Source organism: Nyctereutes procyonoides, unplaced genomic scaffold (assembly GCF_905146905.1).
Source record: "Nyctereutes procyonoides isolate TBG_1078 unplaced genomic scaffold, NYPRO_anot_genome, whole genome shotgun sequence".
NCBI classification, from domain to species: Eukaryota; Metazoa; Chordata; class Mammalia; order Carnivora; family Canidae; genus Nyctereutes; species Nyctereutes procyonoides.
The window spans coordinates 38,448,251-38,474,582 of record NW_026575047.1 but is presented as its reverse complement, the minus strand read 5'-3'; the positions used below and the strand labels follow the sequence as shown (position 1 = coordinate 38,474,582).

At 44.8% G+C, this 26,332-nt stretch overlaps 1 protein-coding gene across 3 annotated transcripts in view; it reads right to left on the bottom strand.

The window, feature by feature from the left end:
* CRTC3 (CREB regulated transcription coactivator 3) overlaps positions 1 to 26,332 on the bottom strand; it is a 98,495-nt gene that overhangs the window by 32,623 nt on the left and 39,540 nt on the right. For all 3 annotated transcript variants that reach the window (XM_055326134.1, XM_055326133.1, XM_055326135.1), the window contains one exon: positions 7,551 to 7,670. In XM_055326134.1, the coding sequence (XP_055182109.1) occupies positions 7,551 to 7,670 (120 nt within the window). The remainder of the gene's footprint in view (positions 1 to 7,550; positions 7,671 to 26,332) is intronic.

Here is a 26,332-nt window from a genome sequence, read left to right as displayed (position 1 = left end):
TGAGAGTCACGTAAAAGCTCTTGCAGAAGAGAAAGCCTGTCCACGCAGGAAGTCAACACAGATGTGGCACCTCACAGATACACTCTTGATGCTACTGTATGAACCCCTGGACCTAGACCTTGTGCTTCCAGTATAAGCCAGTGAGTTTCCTTTTATCAAGCTGATGGCTCCTATTACTTATAACCAAAAGAACTGCATTAAATCAGTGGAGAAATGTTAACCTCCCTGAGTTGTCAGGGGCTCCATTCTATAAATTCTGTATTCTTCACGGGGTCTGGCATGCCTTGGAACATATTCCAGATGCACAGTGAAACACATGTGATGCTATACTATCCATGCTGAGAGCAGTAGAGCTGTTTGGTTAATTTAGTTAATTACAACCATAGAACAGTCTTTTTTTTTTTTTTAATAGAACAGTCTTCTTAAAATATTTTTAACCATGAGCCGCCTAGGTGGCACAGTCAGTTTAGTGACTAACTTGGGTTTTGGCTCAGGTCACGGGCTCAGGGTAGTGAAATGGAGCCCTGCGTTGGGTTCTGCCCTCAGTGTGGAGTCTGCTTCGGTTTCTCTCTCCCTCTGGCCCTCTCCCTGTTCTTTCTCTCTCTATAAAAATACATAAACAAATCTTAAATTAAAAAAAATCATAATATTCTCCTGCTAAAAAATCCTTAATGGTTCTATGTAGAAGCCCTCACCTGCTTGGACTCAGGAGGGAATGGAGGGGCCTTATCATGCAGGTCTGGACTGGGTGTCTCAGGTGAGCCAGAATCTGGGATGAGTACAATGTGGCATGAACAGGTTCTCAGTGATTTGGTGTGAAAGGCCTCCTTTGCCAGGAGAAGTGTTATGATCCCAAGTTTCACTTCCTGTGTATTGGTTTTGTCTTATCCAGTTAGCTTATTCCTTCATCTGAATCGAAGTCAATACAGTAGAAGAGATTATTTTCAAAAAGATAAACATTTCTTCAACATTAACTATTGGGCTTCATGTAGATGAAGTCCAAACCAGAATACGCCACAGGAGGGGACAGGAGAGGCAAAGGTGATCACGAAATAAGAAGCTTCCCCAAGAGATGAAGCACTCCAGCATCTTTGCCAATAGAGCCGTGAGCAAGGAGGCACTGACTCTCACCACCTCTGGTTATCTATTTTTCTGTTCCTGCAGAATTTGGTGAATCTCTGTTCCAAAAAAGTATATTTTCATGAAGCAAGAGGTTACTGCTTCTCTCGGTACATTGCTCTCTTAAGTCCCCTTAGCTAGTACACTAACACAACTCAGTGCACAGGGACAGAATAGCAACATCATGATCAAACACCAATCATTTCAACGTTGAGGTTCCACTTAGCATTTTAGCCTTTCTGATGTATATTAACAACATGAACATGTAGTGATTTACTGAAATTTATTTTTTACAGGGGTCCCACTACGTTGCCCAGGCTGAGGCGCAGTGGCCCTGACAGGAGCAATCAATCCCCCTGTGCACCTGCTCTGTTCCACCCTGGGCAGGCTCACCCCTCCTTAGGCAGTCAGGTGGGCCCCCCACTCCTGCCAGCCATTGTACTGGTGCCGAACTCAGCCTGAACACCCGGCCGGCATGGTGCACCACAGCCCAGAACTCCTGAGCTCAAGCCGTGGCCCCCTTGGCCTCCCGAGGCACTGGGGCCCGGGCAACCTGCCATGCCCAGCTGGGATTTTTAGGAAGAACAGGCTGAGGCATTAAGAGTGAAAAGATGTGCCTGTGAGCATTCTTAATTCTGTCACACTTCATTTACTGAATATTTAAAAACCCAAGAACTGTTGGCATCAAGAGGACCACTAATGTTAGTGGCTTACAGTTGAAGTCAACTGGAGGGAAACCGAGAAAAGGTTATTTCTTCGGAAGATTTTGGAAAGCATCATTTGGGTGGCTTGGACAACTCCACAACACTGACAGGTCCAACAACGTAAAGGTGGGAAAAACAGCCTTATTTGTAAACTTGAATTTACCACGAATTCAACATTTTTGGAATGCCCACAAGCTGCCAGCAAGCTAACAGAAAAGCAGCTGGCACCAGGGTTTTTAAGGAGTCATACAAGCTGGGTGGCCACGGCCCTGTTAGTCCATCAGCCTAGGTTAAAAACGTCCAAACCTGCACCTCTGCATCTGCCCCCACCCAGTGCCCCCAGTGCACTCCCCTCCAGCTTCTCTGCCTCCCATCCTGCCGTTCCCTGAGTTCTGTAGCCTCGTGGCCCACACTGCTGGTATAGGGACAGGCCGAGGAGAAGGACCCCAGAGTCGCTGGGTGTCACTCTGGGGGCAAGGGGTGGCGGCAGCACAGGAGGCTGGAGACACGGAGGGTAAGGGGGGGTGCTTGAGGACACAGGGCTGGGCCCACCTGAGCTCACCTGGGGCAACCCCACACCAGACTCTGGCTGTGCAGTCACTCACAAGCCCGTGCCCCCCACTGCCAACAGCACATGAACCCCAGGTCCGAGTCTCCTCCTGCCACCTATTCAGCTTTACCTCTAAAGTACGTGAAACTCTACCTGAAAACCAACTCTTCCTCCTCCCTCGCCTCTGCCCCTTTACTAGTCTGTGTGCCACCGTATTTCACGGACCACAGTGCTCCCCAGGTGCCCAGGGTTCTGGAGAGGAAGCTCCTCCTCGTGTGCCTGCCTCTCAGCCCACAGACATATAGGCAGTGTCAGAGGGAAGCTTCTTACTCACTCTTCCCCAAAGGAAGGGGAGTAGCTCTTCTGCCGATAAGACAGGACATCTGTTGGCCCACGTACCCATGGGTGGGGTCACTGAGCCACAGCGTCTCTCTTCTGTCCTGCCTGCCTCGTGGCTGGGAGAGCACAGCCAGGCTTCTTCTTTTGGCTTCCTCTTCTCATGTGCTAAGTGTACCTGAGGCCGGGCTCAGGGGAGGCCCTTCTAGAGGCAGCCTGGAAGCTGGCCATGTTCTCTCATAGCCCGGGGAACTCCGGGTTCTACCAGGGGCAGAGGTGGCGAGGCAGGCCTGTGCCCTTCCGTGCAGCTGGCGGGCCATGGGAACTCCGAGTCTGCTCAATAGAAACCCACCCACTGAGACGAGTTCCAGGGTCAGATTTAATACATAAAGTTCATCACAATTTGGTTCCTTCCTAATTTCTCAACCATGTCTTCACCATCACGCTACTTCCTCTTGTCCCTCATCCTCCAACTACGTCCTGCTAGAACACATCCTAAAGTCACATGTTCAGGGAAGTGTAGGAGCTCTTGCATGTGGGAGGACCTGTTTCCCTTGGCATGTGAGTGACAACTAGGTGGCATGTGCAATTTTGAAGTCTGAGTACTTTCCCCTGAAAACTCCACATCTCTGCCATTTTCTTGTCCTTTACAAAGGAAATCACTGCTGGGTGTTAGGTAAAAATGGGTTTTGTGCTCAAATAAACTTTGTTAGTCCTGGGGAAAAAGAGGACGTTTCTTAACAGCAGGGCTTCTTGGAGCTCTGAGTTGAACCGTGAAGCTCAGGAGGTGGACACAGAGGAGCGTTTCCTTAAACCTAACAGGCCACACACGTCAGAGAAACAGTGTTCTACAAACCAGTGCCCTAAAATTGTCATCTCATCATATGAAAAGAATCAAAGCAAAGCCTGTTCCAAAGAGGAAAGCCATTCCTAAATCTGGCAGGTCTTTATGCCTCTCTCTGCAAACTGTTTGCATTGGTTTCCCAGACGCAATACGTTCTTGAACCTTATTGGGAATATACATCAGAAATTTTCCAGATGTTTATTTTTCTCTCTCTCAAGACACATTTAGAGGAAGGCACTTGTTATGATTCTTCAGTGTGTCCCCTTCTTTTTCAATGTATATAATCTGCAGGTCTTAAGATAATACTGCGTCTGCTGCAAGTGTAGGTCAACTGTGCAGAAGTTCAGCAAGATGGGGTCTGGGAGCTGTGTCTGCTACCCCCAAGGAGTGAGGAGGGCTGCTGAAGGCATGAGCACTGGCTGAAAGGTAGAAGAGCCTCTATTCTGAGTCCTCAAGCCCAGGCCCCAGGCAGGGACCAGGCAGTGCCCCTCCTGCATCCTGACTATGGCCCCAGCCTAGAACCCAGCTGGACAGGGTCCCACTCTCTGCTTGTGGTGGCCGCCCACCGCAGAAGGAATCTCCCCGTGCCAGAGCTCTGTCTGTTGTGGCTGCCCACTTGGGGAGGAAGCTGGAATACTTATCAAACAATGTTCAACTTATGTGAGACTGCATCACAGGACTGAACCCTTGTCTAGCTAGTCTGCCCCTTCTAGAATAACTTCCCAGCCAAGAAACAGCTGTAGGAAGAGACTTCTGAATACATTTTTTCTTTTTGTCCTAACAGAAGTTCAAGCCAGTGTTAACACTTTCGAATGACAAGTAGTGGGTAGCAGACGTTAAGGAGGTAAGAGGCACCCACGTGAAAGGCCACCATTTTAAGGAAATTATTTCTAAATCAAATGAGTGTGGCCATGAAAAGGAAAGATGGGATCTTTCTTCAAGTTCTCCTGAATCAATTATTATCTTCGACATAAAATCATTCCTCTCCTCCTATATTTCACAGGGAATTCATGGTCCCTGGATTCTACAGAAGAGATGCACTGTCCATCAACAGACAGGCCTAAGCTCAAGAGGCTTTTCTTTTTTTAAAAAAGATTTTATTTATTTATTCATGAGAGACACACAGAGAGAGAGAGAGAGGCAGAGACACAGGCAGAGAGAGAAGCAAGCTCCATGCAGGGAGCCTGATGTGGGACTCGATCCTGGGACTCTAGGATCATGGTCTGGGCCAAAGGCAGGCACTAAACAGCTGAGCCACCCAGGGATCCCCTCAAGAGGCTTTTCTGAATTAGCAGATGTCCAGTCCCCGGGCCCCAGTTAGGTGTTGAGGAAGAGCACACAGATGTCTCAGACCTGTACTGTGTGATGAATTTACCTGTGTATTAATTTGGTTTTTGCCTCCCCTCCCCTTTGGAAGTGACCTGCTTTTTGCTGTGGCCCTCACAAGGTAACCCGCACACAGGTCAAGTTATACACTAGGATACATCACCTGGAAGGAGGCAGAGTCCCCTAAACACACAGTGTCATCTCTCCTTCTGCGACTTTGCACAAGGTATTCCTTCTGCATGGAACATTCCCTCTCCAGCTGTCTTCCTCTCCCGGTATCACTGACCACCACGTGTACTCATTTTCCTTAATCATTTTTTTACCTGTTTGCCGTCTGTCCCCTCTGTAAACCATGAAGGCAGGGACACGTCTTATTCACCACGGAGACTGCTGTGCTTAGAACAGTACTTGTACAGGGCGCCTGGGAGGCTCTGTGGGTGAAGCATATACCTTCTGCTCAGGGAATGATCCCAGGGTCTTGGGATTGAGTCCTGCCATCAGGCTCCCTGCTCCACGGGAAGCCCGCTTCTCCTTCTCACTCTGCCTGCCGCTCCCCCCTGCTCATGCTCTCTCTCTCAAATAAATAAATAAAATCTTAAAAAAACAAACAAAAAAACAAACCACAAAAAAGAACAGTACTTGTACAGAGAAGGGACTCTGTAGATACCTGCTGAATACACTAATACATTATCTCCTTACTTGTTGCTTATCCTTCAGGACTCAGATGTACCTCCAGAATGCCTTCCTGGTGCCCCAACACCAGCCCTGGCTGCCCCTCTTACAAGTTCACACAGCTGGAAGGGTCTCAGCTACAGCTCCCCACACTGTACTGTGACCACGGTGAGTAGCTTGCGGGCACGGGGCGTATTACACTTGCCCTTACACCTACAATGTCTACGCAGGGCCTGACACTAGTAAATACTTAACATTGTTTTTAAGTGAATGAACATTGTCCTCTGTCTCTTCCCTTCGATCCTCTTCCCTCCTCTTCTAAGTTATTCCTTTGGTTAAAAAAAGCTGGGAGTATGGGTACATACTTAGACCACTTGCTGCAAAAAGGATCTGAGATAGCTACAGATATAAACTTATAAACATGGCTATAAATGGGTTGTATACGTATTATAATACTTAGAATACCTACAGGAGAAAAACAGAATTGAGAAATTGGGAAAAGGGACATTGTTAAATCAAGCCAAGAAATACTCAAAGTCTTTTGCTTGAAAACTCCCAGCAATCTAGACAATGGTCTGACGAACTTACTCCCCCTCGCATATGAGCCTAAGGGGAAGGACCGGCTAAATTCTCTCCGTCGTGCGATCTATATAGGCTAGTACACATCTCCAGGAGAAAACCTGCAGATTCAGTTATCATCTCCACCCTCCCTGACAGTGGTCACATAATACACAGACTAGAAGTCAGGATCTCTCATGGGCCAAATGTGGGTGAGTCCCTGGGGGTGGAAGGGAGGGGCGGAATGAACCTTCCCTGCCTCCAGACGGAAAGCTACAAGAAACCTGGGGCAGAAGCCGTGTTCCCTCTGTGTGTCCTACAACCCCTCCCCCAGGGCCTTTCTTGACCCGGGTCCTGGGGCTGACCCACTCAGCAGAGCAGGGAGGCCAGAGGCCCACGCCAGGGGCTGGCCTGCCCCGGGCTCAATCTGTGCCCTTCCAACCTCAGCACTGGAATCTTGGACAAATGACTCTGATGCTCAGTTTCCTCCTTGGAAAACAGGGGTTAAAAAAAAATGAACTACTCAGTGAGTTTTGAGGGCTTACATGACACATCAATTGCCCAGCACAGCGCCTGGCATGGCTAGGTGCTCAGCAAACACGCGTGCCCTCCCCCCACTTCCTGGTTCTCGCGAGCCAGCTCTACCATCACTGCCAGGAATTCAGCTCTGCAGTAACACTCACCCCGCCTTCCTGTGCCTTCCTCCGCTGGTCCTCCTGGCACGCTGCTTCTCCGTCCTCTCCCACAAAACCCAGCTCAGTTCTGTGTGAGCACAGAACGGGTGGCCCAGCGGTGGCCGCCCCCCACACCCCCTTGGGGCCCCAGCCCCTGGCAAATGAAATTATCAGGGGAATTCAAAATCCCCTTCTCGTTACTCCTACTTACTTAACAGCATAGGATTTGGCGTATGCACTGCTTAAGAATTCTCCTAACTACCAGCTTTCTCTATCTTAGGGGTCACTTACTGAGTTTGGAACTCCATAAATAGAAGATCCTATGAAATTTCTTCTGTAAGTTCTAACGGCAGGTCACCAGGTCAACAGAAATGAAAATGAAGTCACATATCTGGATGTCTGTTTTAGCTCGATAGACTAACTCTCTCTACCTTGGTTCAAAGTCAGGCTTAGCTCCAACTTGGCTGCTTTCTGGAGAAAATGCTGAGGAGGCCTTGCAACGGGGCTGAATTATGGGTTGTTTGTGTTCAGTTCCTTTACTCAGCGCTATCAATGTTTTCATCAAGTAAATACCCGAGATGATCTTTCCAATTTTTAGCTGCAGAGATGTTTCTAGTTTCCAACTCGTTTATTTTTATTGCCTCCATTCATCAGATAAAATGAAGGCTTTGAGGCCAAAGGCGAACTGTAGGGAAGAGAAGTCCTGAAAAACCTTTCCAACATTTCAAAACTCGTGCTGCCCTTAGACAATGAGCCAGAAAGGATATTTGTCGTGTCGGCTTGTCCCCAGACCTTCGGTGGAGAGGGTGAAAGCGGGTCCTGGCTGGCCTCTCCACCAGCCCGTGGTGGCGGGTCCCCCGGACGCTATCAGCCTGGTGAAGTGAGGGCTGCAGAGAGAAGGGACAGCGTTTGGCCTGTGACCATGAAATGGCTGCTCACCCTCAAGGCCAATAACTGGTAATGACAGCAGATGAAAAGACTGATTTCGGGTTTCTGCAAGTATTCTTGCCTGGGCCTCGCGTCAAGGCAAATTGAATCATGTAGCACGTGGGGCCATTTCTATACAATTACAGAGCAACCTGAAACAGTCTTCAGTGTGTGAGGGTGGAATCTGAAAGAATGATAATATTAAAAGCTGTCACAATTCAGAGGCAGGACTGTGGGTTCATACATCACATCCCAGACATGCAGAAGTACACCTGAAATGCACAAGAAGTGTATTTAAGACAGAGATAAGCTGGATACCTATAGTGTCTGGAAATAGAATAGGACACTTCAGACTGTGGACTATTTGTTCTGCACAGAGTCTTAAGTTTTTGATTGAACTGAAAATGCTTAAAAATTCAAGTTTGAGGCTCCCAGAGAAAACTCAAAGCCTTTGGCCATGCCAGTCTCACATTCCCACATTCCACGAGGCAGAAGGGACTGAAATGGAGAGTGGCTGCTCTCTGCAGGTGAGACACCCATTCTCATGCTTTCAATGCTTACACCAGACTGCCTGACTGACCTTCTATGCTAGACATTTGAGTTTGTAACACCCAAGTTAAGCAAAGAGAGAGGAATACTACCTCAACACAAGTTGAAGATGTGCAACTCATTATTCCCCAAAATGGAACAAGTGAAAATGTAAACAGATTCAGGGCAAATCGTGCTCAATAAATCCAAAGTCCTTTGTTAACGGTGGCTTGGTGTATACTCATAACATGTTTGAGTCTGGCATCATAGATGGCAATCTTTTCAGTTGTTGAAGACCAAACACGAAGCTGGACCATTATATCACACATGGGATGTGTGGGCAACGTGTACACACTATTATGCAGGGGCTATGTTTGTGAAACATACAAAAACACATGTTCTTTTATGTAAATTGAGTTATATGTAAATAGTTAGCTTACCCTGAACCGAATCCCACAACGAAGTATGTTTTTATAGGGGAGCTTCTTTTAGCTAAGAATTGGTAGTTAATTTTTCTTTCTTAAACATGTGGATTTTCTCACATTGGATTTGAGGATGACTCCTATTTCTCTTGAATGGGCTGATAAAATGTCTGGGCTAATTGAGTCTAACAGTTCTAATCTATTTTTACAACCCAAATCTGTTAACTCCTAAAATAAAGAGGTCTTGGTGAGGAACAACTTCTGAGGGTAAGTGGGGTGTTGATCTCAGACAATACAGCACACTCTTCCAGGGAGTGACAAACTGAAATACCTTTGTAAATCAAGAGGATGCAAACCCACAGCACACCTTTTCAAGAGCCTGTTTACCCAGGAGACAGAAGGGACAAATGACTTTGTTCCAGATAAAAGGGAGGATTCTCTGGTAATGTGACCAATATTCACTACAGTGATGTTAAATGTACTTGAAAACACAACATTTTCACCTAGAAATCTCAGAGTACAAATACTGCCAGACTGAGCTCCCAAGGGCCAGCCTACAGAAGTGGGCTGAGGGTCTTCAGAAGGGCTTCTGAAAAAAGCAGAAAGTTCTTGGAATGTCTCCTAGACTTCCTATGACACACATACTTGCTATTTACACTTGCCTCTTTTGCATTAATCCCCATGGGCCTAAATCCTGTATTGCTACTTGGACTCAGTTGGGGGGCAGAGGTGGGGGATGGTCTCTGGTGACACTTTAATTTTCTTCTCTTTTTCACTGTGGCACTAACTGCAACTCTCCCCCTATGGTACCTGACGTTCCTCCAAACTTTATCTGGCTTTTTAACCCACAGGGACCTGCCTTGTGATAAAATGAGCTCAAGCAGGTATTCAGTCAGGGAAGCTGGACACTGAAGTGGACCCTGAGTGAGGAAGCCCGTGAAACACTATGGTGTCATGTTCACCAAGAGCTAAGGTTCTGTTATTAAAAATGTATTTCTGAGGCCCTAGGTGATTCAGTTAAGCCTCTGACTCTTGGTTTCGGCTCAGGTCATGATCTCAGGGTAGTGGAATCGCTTAGTGGGTAGTCTGATTGGGACTCTCCCTCTGCCTCCCCCTGCTCATGCTCACTCTCCTCTTTCTCTCTCTCAAATAAAATACAAATTTTTTAAAAATGTTATTTCTTAGGTCAACTTTAATTCAAAAAAGAAGCAGAATCCTGGTTCCCTGAAAGCCAAGTAGCTCATGTTTCCTGTTCCTTTTCAAGTTGTATACAGCTTTTACAAGGCTTGTACCCACAGAGCACATACATTTTTATGGTCTCTATTTTACACTTAATGTTGTTTTGCATACAATTTTCTGTATACTATGTAATCCTTATAGTTACTAATTCAGCAGGTGCACAGTCCTTGGTTTCTCATGTTCATAAGGCCTACCCTCCATATGGTAGTTCAAAAACCATGTGATGTGGAGTCAAAGCAATGGTTCCAGCTCAAAACCCCTTACTTACTAGCAAGTCACTTCACCTTAATCTGTAAGGTGGAAATGATGCTGCTGATAACTTCCTCACAGGCTCATTGAGAAAGTGAAATTAGATGAAGTGCAAGCTGCCCTATCCCAGGGTACTGAGTGTTACTGGCTGACATGTCCCCCCCCCCGCCCGCCCCCATTCACAGGTTGAAGCCCAAACCCTCAGGGTGACAGTCTATGGACCCAGAGCCTTCAGGAAGGTAATGAAGGTGAAATGAGATAGTAAGGATGGGTTCTCATTCAATAGCACTGGTATCCGTATACAAAGAGGAAGAGGGGCACCTGGGTGGCTCAATGGTTGAGCAACTATCTACCACTGGCTCAGGTTGTGAGCGGGTCCTGGGATCAAGTCCCGCATCTGGCTCCCTATAGGGAGCCTGCTTCTCCCTCTGCCTATGTCTGTGCTTCTCTCTCTGTGTCTCTCATGAATAAATAAATAAAATCTTAAAAAAAAAAAAGAAGAAGAGGAAGAGACAATAGGAACATATACACACAGGAGAAAGGCCGTGTGAGGACAAGAAGAGAGGACTCACCAGAAACCAACCCTGCTGACACCTTGACTTCAGACTATAGCCTCCAGAACTGTGAGAAAATAAATGTTAAGCTCCCCAGTGTGTGGTACTCTGATCCTGAAGCCCAAGTGGACTAAGAACACTGGGCATGAAGAGGAGGATGTATGCGCAGGTGGCTGGACTCTGGGAAGCATCTTGGTCAGGGTGAGGCCACCCTACAGGGTCCTTTTATGGACCACAAGGGCAGCAGCACTGTCAGTGGTTTACCCAGTATTCTGAGCCTCCAAAATTATCTCCAAGGCACCTAGATCTTAGTTAGGTAGCCATCTGCTGCCCATACCAGGTCCCCTCTGAAAGCTATGACCTGGGGATGAATGGCTGAAAACAATGCTGGCCAGGCCCCATTACTGGCTTCAGCCAATGGTTCATGAGCAGACATGTCACATGTCTGCCCAAACAGACTCTCATACTCTTCTCCTTCTGAGAATTCCATGACCCAAAAAGGGATGCTCTCTCAGCCTCAGTTATATAGAAGACACAAGGAGGAAAGCCACAATAGGTACAGTCACCAGCAGCAAACAGGAGTTTAAAAAAAAAAAAAAAAGTTTGCTCAAAGTCCCAGAGTTTTGGGAATGGTTGTTACCACAGCAAAGCCGACTGATGTGGTAGTGACAGTAGAGAGGAGAGTCCTATTTTTCTTTCTACTTTTTTTAAAAAAAGGTTTTATTTATTTGTTCATGAGAGACACAGAGAGGGAGGCAGAGACAGAGGCAGAAGGAGAAGCAGGCTCCCTGTGGGGAGCCCAATAAGGGACTTGATCCTAGGACCCTGGGATCACGACCTGTGCCAAAGGCAGACGCTGAACCACTGAGCCACCCAGGTGCTCTGAGTCCTATTTTTCTTAAAAAGCAACAAGAGGGGTGCCAAGTCCTGCACTTGCAAATTGGTGCCAACATGTTTTGAGGACGGCCTCAGGCTTCGGCTCTGCCAAAAGCCATCCTGTTTTGGAACATGGGACCCAGACACTAAACAAAGAAGAGAAGGCCTCTGTGCTTCCATCTACAAAAGCTCCTCAACATTGCTGTTGAGGATGCCAGCACCGGACTACCCACAGGTAGACCAAGCATGTGCTAAGGAGCAACCCGACAGAGGAGGAACCTGTTTGATGGGACGTCCAACAACATTCAAAGTATTGACAGTGGGAAAAATCAGAATTTAGCTGGATTTCTTTAGCTTTTTGTTTTGGGACAGCTTAACGGTTTTTATTCTGAAATACATACCCAGATGGGAGGTCCAATGATCTCTTCAGGGCCTGTGCCAGCACAAGTGTTAACACTAGAGCCCCCTAGCCCCTGGAAAGCAGATGGGCAGGGCACACTTGGGGACGGCAATGTTCTCAGTGGCAGCCTGAGATAATGTGCAGGTGCCAGTGTCAGCAGCCTGATGGTGAAGTTTAGCACCAGGAGGGCTCAAACAGGAACCGGAGTGGCGAAGGGGTGAGCTATCACATTCTGTTTCACGTTGTGACCTAGTTGCCAGGTGCTATGCGTGGGAAGAAAGGACCAGGGCATAATCCAAGGCAGGGGAAAGGTAGATTTTGGGGTTAAGTCACCAAATTTGAGAAAAGGCAGATTGAGTGTGGGACGTGGCCTAAACACGAAGCTTCCATGAACCTCAACAGTGAAGCGCAATGAAATGGGCTTGGGGTGGGGAATAGAGGGTCAGGGTGTTTCCTGAGTTGGCAAGTAGACAGCTCCAGCTAATTCTTACCCAGTCTCTGTGGTTGGGCTTTGAGGGGAAGGAAACATATCTCAAGCAGTTCAAGGTACTGCTAAGAACCAGATGTCCACATGCAGAGAGCCCTGGCCTCAGGCTCTCCTTACTTTGCAGAATTGCAGGCTCCTGTTTCTGAAAGTATCTCCATGTGGATGGCAAATTGGTTCAGGTGTACAGGTATTAGGATGGCTGCTAGGGTGGGGTGACAGGGCCAGTACTCATGGAGAACTCTTTCTGAGATAAACCAGGGCGTATGAATCTTCCCAAAAGAGCACAGTTGCATTTCCAGACAGAAGTCCAGAGCCAATGGCAGAGAGTACCATGTTCTCTGAACACTCCCCAAGGGGACAGAGATTTCACTTTGGCATTCCTATGTGTGTGTGCAGACACCCATTTGCTGCCTACCTCACATCACCTTGGAAAGCTGGAGCCTGGCATGAATGGCTGAAAACTTGCAGCTGAATTTCCTTGTCTTTTCTAGGGGAAAAGGTACTTCCTCTGATAAGGCACTGTTGATTTATCAACATGACCTATATTTGCATTAACAGATGAACCACATTGTTGGCATTTCATTGTTTGTGGTTAATTAGAAAGCCTAGATCTTTCCACGTGACTAATAAGCCATAACCAGATTCCTACTAAGCCCCTGTTATGAAAGGAGCTCAAGTCAGAATGGGAGAGCTGTTGTCAACTCAAGGAGATTATCATTATTAAAAATATCCTACAGTATATTCTACTGTTCTATATACGTTACAGTATATTCCTTACGTGTAAAGGACCAAGCAGCACTTTTTTCATGCAACAAAGATCAATTCTAGCTTATGGTGGTATTGCTATACAATGTTATTAAAAGAGGGAGAACTGTAATTTACAAATTTTCTCAAGTGAAATATGAATTTCTAAATGCTAATAGGATGACCAAGTCTTGGGATCCCTGGGTGGCGCAGCGGTTTGGCACCTGCCTTTGGCCCAGGGCGCGGTCCTGGCGACCTTGGATCGAATCCCACGTCGGGCTCCCGGTGCATGGAGCCTGCTTCTCCCTCTGCCTGTGTCTCTGCCTCTCTCTCTCTCTCTCTCTCTCTCTCTCTCTCTCTCTGTGACTATCATAAATTAAAAAAAAAAAAAGTTTAAAAAAAAAAAAAGGATGACCAAGTCTTGCATTGTAAGAAGCTTTAATGAGTTTTTTAAAATGGATTTTTTTAAAATGTATTTAAAACATATACATGGGGCGCCTGGGTAGTTCAGTCTATTAAGCATCTGACTCTTGACTTCAGCTCAGGTCATGATCTCAGAGTTATGAGATCAAGCCCTGTGTCAGGCTCCACACTGAGTGTGGAGTCTAAGATTCTCTCTCTTGGGACACCTCAGTAGCTCAGTGGTTGAGCATCTGTCTTAGGCTCAGGGCGTGATCCTGAGGTCCGGGATCAAGTCCTGCATTGGGCTCCCTGCATGGAGCCTGCTTCTCCCTCTGCCTGTGTCTCTTTCTCTTTCTCTCTCTCTCATGAATAAATAAAATCTTTTTTTTTAAGATTTTTTATTTATTTATTTATTCATAGAGAGACACACACACACACAGAGGCAGAGACACAGGCAGAGGGAGAAGCAGGCTCCATGCAGAGAGCCTGACATGGGACTCGATCCTGGGTCTCCAGGATCACGCCCCGGGCCACAGGCGGCGCTAAACCACTGTGCCACCGGGGCTGCCCAATAAATAAAATCTTTAAAAAAAAAAAACAAAATAAAAAGATTCTCTCTCTCCTCCTCCTCTCTCTCTCTGCCCCTCCACACCCCTGCTTGTGTGCAGGTGCTCACTCTTTCTCAAAAAATAAAAATAAATAAAAATAAAACACGCAAAAAGCCAGGATGAAGCATGTAAATGGTTCCTTGGAAAAGCCTTGATCCAGAATACTGTAACCTCAGCATCTTTACAAAGGAGTACCTAATTGGTATTCAAATAGAGACAATTCTACGTAAGGCAACTTTCAACAGCTATACTGGCACACATGATTGACTACAGATCAAGAAAAAGAAAGATAAAACTCTTGTAAGAGCAGCATATGCTCTTCTGGAATAACACTGACAACACTAGAAATATGTCCTGGCAGGCAGCTCTAATACAGAGGATGTGCTGAGTATGGTGTCCCTGTTACCTTATGGTGTGAGGACAGTGGGCCTGCCTAAACTAGGGGTGACTTAGGTGGCAACCTCACCCATCTCAGCAATGAACCAGGAAGCAAAGAAAGTCTCTAAGCAACAGAATCAGTTAAGAACCCCCATGGGGAGCACTCGGAGTGGGGCAGGGGGACCCTCAGGTCTTCCATCACATCTTATCTGAGCCTAACAAACTGGGCCAGTGCATCTTCGAGCCTGTGACAGATGAAAACGAGGTAGGGATGAGCAAGATGAGGGAATGGGCACTGCTGGCTTGTGAGGGTGGACTTCACAAATGAAAACAAAGAGGCTGCTGACCACACCAGCCACCCAGCTCCATGCTTTCCTTCTCCAGATGAAAAACCAGGATCCAGAATGAGGAGTGACTCTTCTCAGGGTAACACAACTATAGCAACGGGAAGCTTGAACTCAGGGCCTCGAGCCTCATGCAGTGTTGGCCTCACCTTGCCATTTTGCCTTCTTGCCTAAGTGGCCTATATAAAACCAGTTGTTTTTGAGACTGTGAGTGGAATTTTGCTGGCAAACTACAGAAAAAAAGTAAAAAAGTGAGAAATTTTCCAGATCAGTATACGTTCCCCTAAATCTACTGGAAGAACTAAGATTTGATGAAAGGACACGAGCCCTGCTGGGAATCTGTGACTGTCTTGTTGCATAAACAGCATACCTACAACTCGCTATTGCACCAAGCAGTGTCATCTGGGGTAGGTGTCTGACCTAATATTTTATAAAAGGTTAGCTGACATCCCAAGGCTCTTTATCGATCATCCCACGCTTCCTCCTCCAGAATTAAGATGCTTCCTCAGTCATTCTAAATTCCTCTGTATGCTGGAGCTCACATCTGTGTCTCTCTTCCCAGCAGGGTGGAGGTGGGCTAATGGACTGGCTGGAAGTTTCACCTGGAAAGGGTGAGCTCATGCATGGCCTCAAGGTCACACTTAGACTCACACTGTACTCTACAGGACCTCCAGCCTGCCCGTGACTGGGTTCTTCCTTAGTTCAGTGCTTCAGTTCTTGGTAAGTGCATGAACGACTGGCCCCCAGGACTGAATGGACTTCTTCTGGGGAAGAGTGGAGACTTAATGAGTGTGGGAAATAAGGTAGGTTCCTTGAGCTTGCAGGGCTTTTTAATGCAGGCCACAGTTAATGGAAGATGTTACAGGCCCCCTCTTTGTAAAAGGGCAAGTCTAACAAAGGGACAACTGTGCCCTTCTTGGGAACCCAGCTGGGGATCATTCCAGCCACAGCCTGTATCTCTTCTGGTACTCATGATGAAGAGATTGAGTTGTGAGGACCTGCCCGCAACAAAGAAGAGGCTATTAACTCACTGCCTTGGGGTTAAATGGACCACTTTAGTTCTACCTTATAAACTGTGTAAAAGAAAAAGGATTTCGTAGCTGGGTTAGAGACTCTACTATACTACCATAAAGTAAATAAAAATTAAAAACCCAGCTCCTTTACAAATGTCCAGGGACAGACCTGCCCTTGCCCTGCTTCCCCGCTCTCACTGCAGCCCCTACCCCCTTCCTTCGCCCTCTGTGGTGTCAGAACCAGGCGGGGCTGCTGCTTATACATGTGCTAGAGGGCAAGGTCTTGGGTCCACCAGCCAGCAAAGCTCCTAGCTTCTGGGAACAAGGGAGGCTTCTTTCTCAGCAGCATGCCAGAAGGCACCTTCTGCAGGCCAGTCTTACTCCAGCCTGGCAGGGTAATTTGGCCCTCAGAGCCCCTCAATCACCAGAGGGATGTTTTGGTTTTCGTTTGTGTGTTAATATGGAGACTGTGCCCTTTTTGACTAAATGAATTTGTGATGCAATCTCCAAAAGACCAAACGAGCCCTACTGAGAAGGTGCAAAGAAGTAACAAAGAGCAGAGCAGGCCAGAGGGGATGCTGGCACCCAACCTTCCGGCTGGAGACCTGCCCCGTCACTGTATCAGTAGCCCTTGTGTCGCCCCTTCCTCCTCCATTCTAAACGAAAGGTAAAAAGGATGTAAAGTTATAAGATAAATGAAGATAAAAGAGTACTCTAAAAAAAATGACAGAGATAAAAGTTTGTTTCCAGACACACACACACACAAAAACGAAAGCAATCAAAATGACCTCAGAGGGCCAGGAAAAATAATCTGTCAAAAAAAGAAATAACAGCAAAGCACAAAACATGCCCAGGATGCAGAGCCCAGGGTTCACACTGGAGGCTCCTGTTGAGGAAGAGTAGATGAGATGGGTCAGTGCCCTGGGCCAGGAGAGGTAGGGATGACATCCTAGTGATGAGCGGCCTATAAGCAGTGACACCTGTTATCCTGCCCCCAGTTTCTGTGACACTGGTTCCCATACAAGTCTGCTCTATTATTCTGTTCCCAAATAACTGGGCATAGTGTGTGCCTCTCAGGGGTGTACAGGATGTGTACGGGGTGTAGAGAAGACACCAGAAACTCTATTTCCACTCAGTTTTCTACTTTTTGTGTACGTGATATAACAGTAGAATATACGTATATATAATTTATAAACAAAGATACCCAGAATGGGGATACAAACTCTTTTTTTTTATTGCTATGGTACATATCAGAAAGCTTAAGTGACAAAATGTTGGTACTTATTGAAACTGGTAACAGCTATATGGGAGTTTCTTTCCACTTTTTGGATGGCTAAAATTTTCCATTATAAAATGAAGAATTTCCCCTTTAGACCCTTAGGGACGAGTGTGGGCATGGTAAGAGCTAATGTAGACCCCAAGCCTTAAAGGCATCTTAATCTCCTTCCAGGAAATGCCACACAAGCTCCCACAAAGGAAGAAGTCTGGAGGCTGCCCACCCCATCCTCCTGTCTCTTGTGGTGTGTTTGGTGGAGGGAGGCCTTCTTGAGTACAGTCTGACCTTTAACTCTGCTGATATGATCATGACCCGAGAGATTAGTTCTGGGTAAACGGGGTCTGCCCATTTATTTCCTCCAGAAGAAGCTGATTTGCCTCTTACAATGATGACAATGATGCGAAGGAATTGTGGAAGCAAAGAATTGGTTTTTGCAAGGTACAACTCGAGCAGTGACAGGGCAAAGGAAGCTGGCCTGGAAGCAGGTTATCCAAGAGAGTGGCTGGCCAACTGAGTAAGGCCATAGGTGGCCTCAGGGACCAAAAGGGTCAGGTGGGTACTTCAGATCAGGCAGGAAAGAGGTCAGAGCACCGGAGCCCAGCTGCATCTCATCACGAGCCTCTGCCTACAGTAGGAACCAGTGCTAAGAAACACGCCCTACCACTGCTGACCACCCCCTTGCCCCCTTCCTTCCCCTCCTGCATCCTGAATCACACCACATACACCACTGTGATGCAATGTTGTAAGACATGTTGCTGAGTCCAGAAGAAATCTGTAATTTGGGAAGAAAAAAAAAAGCAAGAGGGAGGATAAATAAAACTGACAAAATGTTGAAAATTATTGGGGGCTGGGACATGGGGGAAATGGGTGAAGGTGGTCCAAAGGTAGGAACTTACAGGCTAAGGTAAATAAGTTCTAGGAATGCCATGGACATCACGGTGGTGGAAGTTAACAATGCTGTATCGTACACCAGAGAGTCGCCGGGAGAGTAGACCCTCAAAGTTCTCATCACAAGAAAAAAAATGTAACTGTGAAGTGATGGATGTTAACTAAACTTATCAACATATCCATTCAGCATTTCACAACATATCAATACAGCAAATCATTATGTTGTATACCTTGAACTAATATAATTTGTATGTCAACAGTACCTCAATAAAACTGGAAAAAATACTGAACCTGGTGATGAGTATAAGGGAAGAGATGTTCATTATTCTATTCCTTACTTGATGTACAATTTCCAAATAAAAATTTTAATTTTTAAAAGAGATTTATTTATTTGAGACTGGGGTGGGGGGGCACGTAAGGCGGGAAGGGGCAGAAGGAGAGGAAGACCGAGTTCTCGAGAAGACTCCACATGAGTGCTGAGCCAGACACTGAGCTTGATCTCACAATCCCAAGATCATGATCTGAACCAAAATCAATAGTTGGATGCTTAACCAACTGAGCCACCCGGGTGCCCTCAAAAATTTACTTTTTAGAAATTAAGACTGTGGCACTATACTAATCTAAGGGTGCCTTTTTTTTTTTTTTAGCTTTACCTGAATAACTTCCAAAGACATGCAAGAGGTGAATTTTTTTACCACACAGCCAGCAAAAGTTATTACTAAAATGCTCCCTTTACATGAGTTTAGAAGACAAAAATCAGTGTATAATTTCACAAAGGAACTAGAAAAGTATCCTGAGAAAATATTTTTGGGGGGAATAAAATAATCTGGTATATCTACTTAGCTGTAACAGCACATGGCAATTCTAAATAAAGCAGATGGAGTTAAAAAAAAAAAATCCTGTTTTCGATTTCAAAGAACTAGGCTACTTTTCCTCATCTGGGTACTCGCTCATAGAGAGGCACTGGTGGTGTCCTGTCCAGCTGCACACACAGTCACCAAAGTCAGGGACACCCAGGCAGGTTAGCTGACAGCACCAGGGCATCCGCACATGGGGCTGAGCAGTCCTGGCAGCCACGCTGGAGACAGGAGGATTGCGTTCCCAGGCCAGCTGCTCCTCTTTCATACACCAATGCTTCTGGTAGGTCTTCCCTTACGCTGAGCTGTGGCATGTCTCTCTTGAGGGAGTCTGCCCAGGTGAGAAGTTTCTAAAACTTAGTCACTGGAAGAGGATTATTCTCCAGGAGGAAGCAGGCTATAGGAGCAGAAGAGGATATCGGTGGGACCAAGGTCTTCATTTGAGTTAAAACTGCAAATGAGTCTGGTTGCTGGTTGGGAGTCTCTGAGTTCACTTGGTTTGGCATTCCTTTTGTCAACCAAATAGAAAATTGGCAGAACTCATAAAAAGAAGCCCCCCTTTTTTTTTTTTTTAATCTGCAAGGGCCCACCTCTGCCTACAGACAGGGGAGGGAAAAAACTGACATGAGCTGCTGTCCCTCCTTTGGACAGGCTACTGTGCTTCATGTCAGGGGCAGCACTGACAGCTTCTCGGCTACCAAGGGTAGGGCAGGCTCAGTCCCTTACAGGATGGTGGGCCTTTCTCCAGCTCTGGCCTGTGACTGGAGGGATGAGCCAGGTTGGCTCCGCCTATGCAGGCTCAGATGGCCTCACTTCTGGGAAGAAGGAGGGAGTGGAGGGGGGGAGGCAGATGTCCCATTTTAATCCCAGAGCCCAACCCAGTGGAGCCTGGGGAGCTACTGAGTGGCCAGGATTGAAGTTCATAAAGCTAATGATCTGATCCTGGGTTGGGTCCCCACCAGTGCAACCCAGAAGAGAAAATGGTCATCAACCAGCTTTCTCAGTTTCTAGAAGAGTAGAAGAGTTCAGCTGTCTCAAATTAGGCATTAACACAGCCCTAAAAGAACCTATTCCTCGGTATCTGGTACCCTAAAAAGTGGACAGGGAAAACTAGCACTAGTGAACTGGGTTACTTCTGTTTCAACATCTTGAGATGATTTTTTTGGATCTCATCTGATGTTCCACAGCGAGGGTGTGAGATCAGTGTGGACTATAAAACTAGAGGTTAAAAGTAAAGTATGTTTAATCAGTACAATAATTCAGATGTTTGCTCTAAAACCACAATGAAACGTATTGAGCAATGCTAAATGTTTTTTCTTTCATTTTCTGTATATTTTACGTATTTGTTCTTGGGAAATTTTCTGCGATCTTTTGAAAACTTCTAGAGTTCCAGGGAATATTTTTTTTCCGTTTCTACACTTATTTTTTATTGAATAAATATGATACCTAACATTGTGTAAGTTTAAAGCATACAGCGTGTTGCTTTAACACATTTTATACATTGTGATATGATTGCCAACATAGCGATATATATCACATTAAAAATTACAGTATAACACTATGTTCATCACGCTGTACATTATATCTTTATGGCTTCTTTACTACTTATGCCAAGCTTGTTCCCCTAAACACCATTACTCTTATCCCCTCCCCCATCCTCTGGTCACTGACATTTTACTCTTTTAAAAGTTTAATTTTTTTAGGTTCAATGTATACGTGATACTGTACAGCACTTGTCTTTCTCTGACTTATCTCACTTAGCATAATGTGCTCAAGGTCTGTCTATAGTGTTGCAAATGGCAGGATATCCTCCTTTCTCGTGCCTGAATAATATTCCATTGTGCATACAGACCATTTATTTTTACCCATTCACCTGCTGATGGGCATCTGGGTTGTTTCGGTATCTGTATTTTGGCTATTGTGAATAATGCTGCGATTAACCTGGGAGTGCAGATCTCTTGTTAAAATCCCGTTTTCATTTCTCTGGGAATAATTTACAATGATTGTGGAGAGATGGAAAGTCACAGGACTGTCACTGGGATATGCCACAGCTGGGAAGGGAAGAGGCAGTGTGAGGCTCTCTCAGGGTAATAATTGATCCCCTTTCTTCTTTCCTTTCCCCATAAACCAGCTTGATAACTGTTATTAGGATTTATAATAAATACTGGGTCTTCATTCTTGTTTTTGGCACAGCGCTCCTAAAAGCCTTGTAATTTCCTAAGTGATGAAAGCAACAAAGATGTCTTTTATTACATTAATGAGGTGACTTCTGGAACACACCTAAGGGTGAGGGCTGGTTGTCAGGAGAATCAATCACATGGTTAGAGGAATGGAACTTTCAGTGCCTCCCCACACATCCCTGGAGAGGAAAGGGATGGGAGGCTGGATCAGTCACCAGCGGCCAATGATTTAATCAATCATACCTAGTAATGAAGCCTCTGTACAAATCCAAAAGGATGGGGTTGAACACATGGACATTGAAGGACAGCAGAGAACGCATAAGCTCTGTGTCCCTTCCTGCATGCCTTGCCCTATGTCTCTCTTCCATCTGGATATTCATCTGTATCCTTTATCATACCCTTTTATAATAAACTGGTAAATGTTAAGTACTGTTTCCCTGAGTTCTGTGAGCCACTCTACTAAATTAACTGAATCCAAAGAGGGAGGCAGTCATAACAACCTGACTTGGAGCCAAGTTGTAGGTAAGTTGGGGATGTGGACTTGCAATAGCATTTGAAGTGTGTGCATGCAGGGGGCGGGGAGCAGTCAGGTGGGACAGAACCCTTACCCTGTGGATGTGATGCAGTCTCCAGGTAGATGGTGTCAGAAGGTGTCAGAGCTCACTCAGCTGTAAGAGACTTGTTCCCTGGAGCCCACGCTGGAATTGGGTGCACGAACCATAACCGCCCACACAGGTAGGCTGTGGCTAAGAGGGCTAGGCAGTGCCAGGCCAGGGTCCTCTGCCCTGACCCAAATCTGGGACTGTCCACTCCTCCAAAGGCTCTGGTCTCCCGTAGGGAAGAGGAGAGAAAAGGCAAAGATCTACAACTCACAGTATAAAGCAAGAGTTTGCTTCTTAGTGGTTCTTGGATGCAGAGGAAAAGAGAAATCACAGACCATTAGAGCCATCACCAATTAAAAATTCAGGCTCTGCCAGAACCATCGCTTTTAAAGATAACCAACCAGCTTAGATCAAATGATCTGAGTACATAATATGTTTACATTCTTAAATAAGAAGATATGAAGATGACAGTGAAGAGGCAACCTCCCACTGTTGTTCTCCTTCTACCTGATTCTCACTGCCTGGTGGGTAACTTGACAATTAGCTTCTTGTGAGTCCTTCCAAACACGGATTATGCGTGCACAGCAAATGAGAATATGTATTACTCCTGCTCTTCCTTTTTTACACAAATGGTGACATACTAGTATGCTTCTCTGTACTTTGCTTTCAAACCTAATCTCCAATTAAGTCCCTCACTCAACCGATTCCAATTACTTAGTTCTCTGAATTCTGAAAATATAAGAATAGCCAATTAAAGATATTAGAAAACTCAACAAAATTAAAAATCAAAACTGTCAGAGAATATATGCCAGCATTATAACGGGACCACTCCCTTTTAGACCATTCACGTTGGCCAGTTTCTCTAAGTCCTTATAACCACCTCAATGTTACCTCATCCTCAAAGAGGATCCCAAATTTCTGGCCCTCTACTGATTCATCCGTCTGTGTCTTCTCTTCTTTGCAGCCAAACTTCCAGATGACAGGGTTACTGCCATGACTTCCTTACCTTCACTCATCCCAAGGCCCCCAACCCATCTATTCTGCTGAAATGTCTCTTCCCACGGTAACTGTGGACTTTCCTTGGTACTAAATCCAATAGTGCTTTTCAGCTCATAAGTTACTCGACCTCCCAGTAAGTAATTTCCTTCTGAAATTAGTGTCAATTCACTCTCTTTTAAAACCGTTCTTCGGGCTTCCTGCAACTCCTCCTGCATCTCTGGATATTTCTTTCCAGTCTTCACTGCAGACTCCTGGACTTCCTGAGCCCCCCTCTGTCCGCTGAGGCTCTTCACAGCTGTCCTGCAACTCCGTCTCTGGCCCCTCTCTCCAAGGCTTCAGAACTGTGTATCCAAGCCCAGCGGACAACTCTTCTTGAAATGCCCGCAGGCATTTCAAACTCAACATGTTTGGAAGTGAATTTGTCATCTTCCTCCAAAACCAGCCCAATTTCATCTGTTTTGAATCTCTGGGAATGGCACCACCCAGTTGCTTAACCCAGGACGCTTGGGTCATCCCTGAGAGCTACTTTCCCCAAACCTCCCCATCCCAGGCATCTCCAAGTCTGGCCACTCTAACCTTTTAAACACCTTTCAAACCCACTACTATCCTCCATCCCTGTCTCTCCACTTCTGTCAGGATTACTGTAACAACCTTGTAATTGGTCTTTTGTCTCTAATCTTGTTTCCTCCAACCCAGTTTCCACACTGTAGTCAGAGTAAGCTTCCTAAGATACAAATCTGATCACATTATTCAGCTGCATAAAACCCATTAATGACAGGATTTTTTAAAAAAGATCTTTGCAAGCCAATTTTAAAGTTCAACCAGAAAAGTAAACATGCAAGAATAGCCTGGAAAAATCACTGAAAAAAAGCATGAGAGTGAATTAACCCTACCAGAGTTTCAATACAGAACATAGCGCTACAAAAATCAGTTCCGACAGTGAGATTCTGGTGTATGGATAGACACATAAACCAATAAAAGAGAATAGGAAGTCTCAAAATATAACCAAAACATGTGGGAATTTAGTAGATGATAAAAGCGGCATTTTAAATTAGTGGAGAAAAGATGATTATTCATAAATGGTGTTGGGAAGCAAACTGAAAAAAAATGAAGTCAGAGCCACACTGCATGCCTTATATTAGCATAAGCCCTTAAAGGATCAAAGATTTTAAATCTAAAAATGAAGGCATAAAGGATTAGAAGAAACAAAGAGAATATAGCATGACAAAAAAAACCCCCAGAAGCCATTTAAAAACATTAAACTTTGCTACATTAAAAAAAAAAATGTGGATGTCTGCATGGAAAAAGAATCCACCATAAAGAAAGCCAAAATACAAATATCATAGATTAATGTCTACTTTTAGTAATACATCGAGAGCTCCTAAAAACACCAGTAGGAAGAAAGATCAATCACCCAAAGAAATTAAGGTTAAAAGATACAGACTGCTCACAATAGAGATAATACAAATGATTCATAAACATGGAAAAAAACCATACCTTACTCATAGTAAAAGAAATGCAATTTAAAACTACACAGAAACATGATTTTTCATCTGTGACACTGACAAAGATCAAATAGTTTGATAAAGCACGGAGCTGTGGAGGATGTGGGCAAACAGGCACTCTCATACATGGCAGATAGGGATGTAAATTGGTACAACTTCTATGGAGGAAGAACTGACACAATTAACCAAAACTATAAATGCATACACTCACTGCCACACTTCTGGAAATGTTTTCTTGCAGTTTTATCTACATTTGTAAAAAATTATATGTATGCAAGCCTGTTCATTGCAACACAGTGTGTAAATTTCTTTAAAGTATGTAAATAACTTAAATGTTTATAATTAGGGAACACCAAAGTCGAATAAATTATGGTAGATCCATTAACAATACTACTGACTACTCAAAAAACAACAATAACAAAAACAAATCCAAGAATAAGGATGTTGTTTGTGAGCCTATATGGAAAGATCTCCAAGATCTATTAGGTGAAAAAAGCAAGGTACAGAAATATATATGATTAGCTACGTTCTGGGTAAAAGGGTGGGATAAAGTGGATTATAAATTCATACTTGCTGATACTACATAAAATATTTCTGAAAGAATAAACAGATACAGTAATAGTGATTGCCTTTAGAGAGTGAACTAAGTGTCTAGAATAGAGATGGAAGGCATATTTTTCACTGTACATGTTTTTGATTATCTTTAACCTTTTTTTTAAGATTTTATTTGTTGGGATCCCTGGGTGGCTCAGCGGTTCAGCGCCTGCCTTTGGCCCAGGGTGTGATCCTGGAGTCCTGGGATCGAGTCCCGTATCAGGCTCCCGGCATGGAGCCTGCTTCTCTCCCTCTGCCTGTCTCTGCCTCTCTCTCTCTCTATTGTGAATAAATAAGTAAAATCTTTAATAAAAAAAATAAAGATTTTATTTGTTTATTTGAGAGAGAGCACAAGCAGGGGAGGGAGAAGCAGGCTCCCCACTGAGCAGGGAGCCTGATGCAAGGCTCAACCCCAAGACCCTGGGATCATGACCTGAGCCAAAGGCAGACACTTAACAAACTGCCTCCCAGGTGCCACAATTATCTTTGATCTTGAACCACATGAATATATATATTTACACATACACACACACCCGGAAAGAGAATCCATCATAAAGCCAAAAGACAAATGTAATAGATAAATGTCTACTTATATACATGTGTGTATAAGTATATACACAAATATCATAGATAAATGTCTACTTTTATATATGTGTGTTTATATGTATGCATATATATATATACACATTCAAAAAATATTAAAATTGAAAACATGTTATAAAGCCACAGTAACTATACTGATGTGGAATGGACAGAAGAATAAACAGTCATATCAATGGAACAAAGCAAGAAAACAGAAAGAACCATGTAAAAATTAAATTATTCAAGAATTGAGATAAGAGACTGGTCATAGAGGACAAGAAGTCAGATCTTTGTCTCAAATCTTACATCAAAATAAATTCCAAAGCAGGGCGCCTGGCTAGCTCAGTTGGTAGAATGTGTGACTTTTGATCTCAGGATTGTGAGTTCAAGCCCCACGTTGGGGCTTAAGTGGTTACTTAAAAAATAAAATCTTTTAAAAAATCATAAATTCCAAAGTAATAATGGTATTAGAACAAAATATGAATTGAATAAAATGGATGTTTAAGGATTCGAAGAGTGAAGGACATTCTGAACATACGACTCACTCAAAAAAATAAACAAACATACAACAAATTATAACAGATGCCACAAGAAAGACCAATACATTTGTCTCATAAAAATTAGAGCAGAAAAAAAAATTAGAACAGAAAACTCCCAGTAAAAATGACTAAATGGAGAGAATATCTGGAATATATATGGCAGACTGTGGTGGAGGGACTCTAAGGGGTCACCCGATGACCTGTTACCTGCTCCTAATTTATAGGATATCATGATAGTGATGGAATATTGCTCCCATGATTCTGTTATGATATTCATAAGACCCTGTCTTGTTAGCAGTGGTGCTAGAGAGACTCCTCTTCAAGAGCCTGGAAGAAATAAGTTGCCCTGAAGTAGG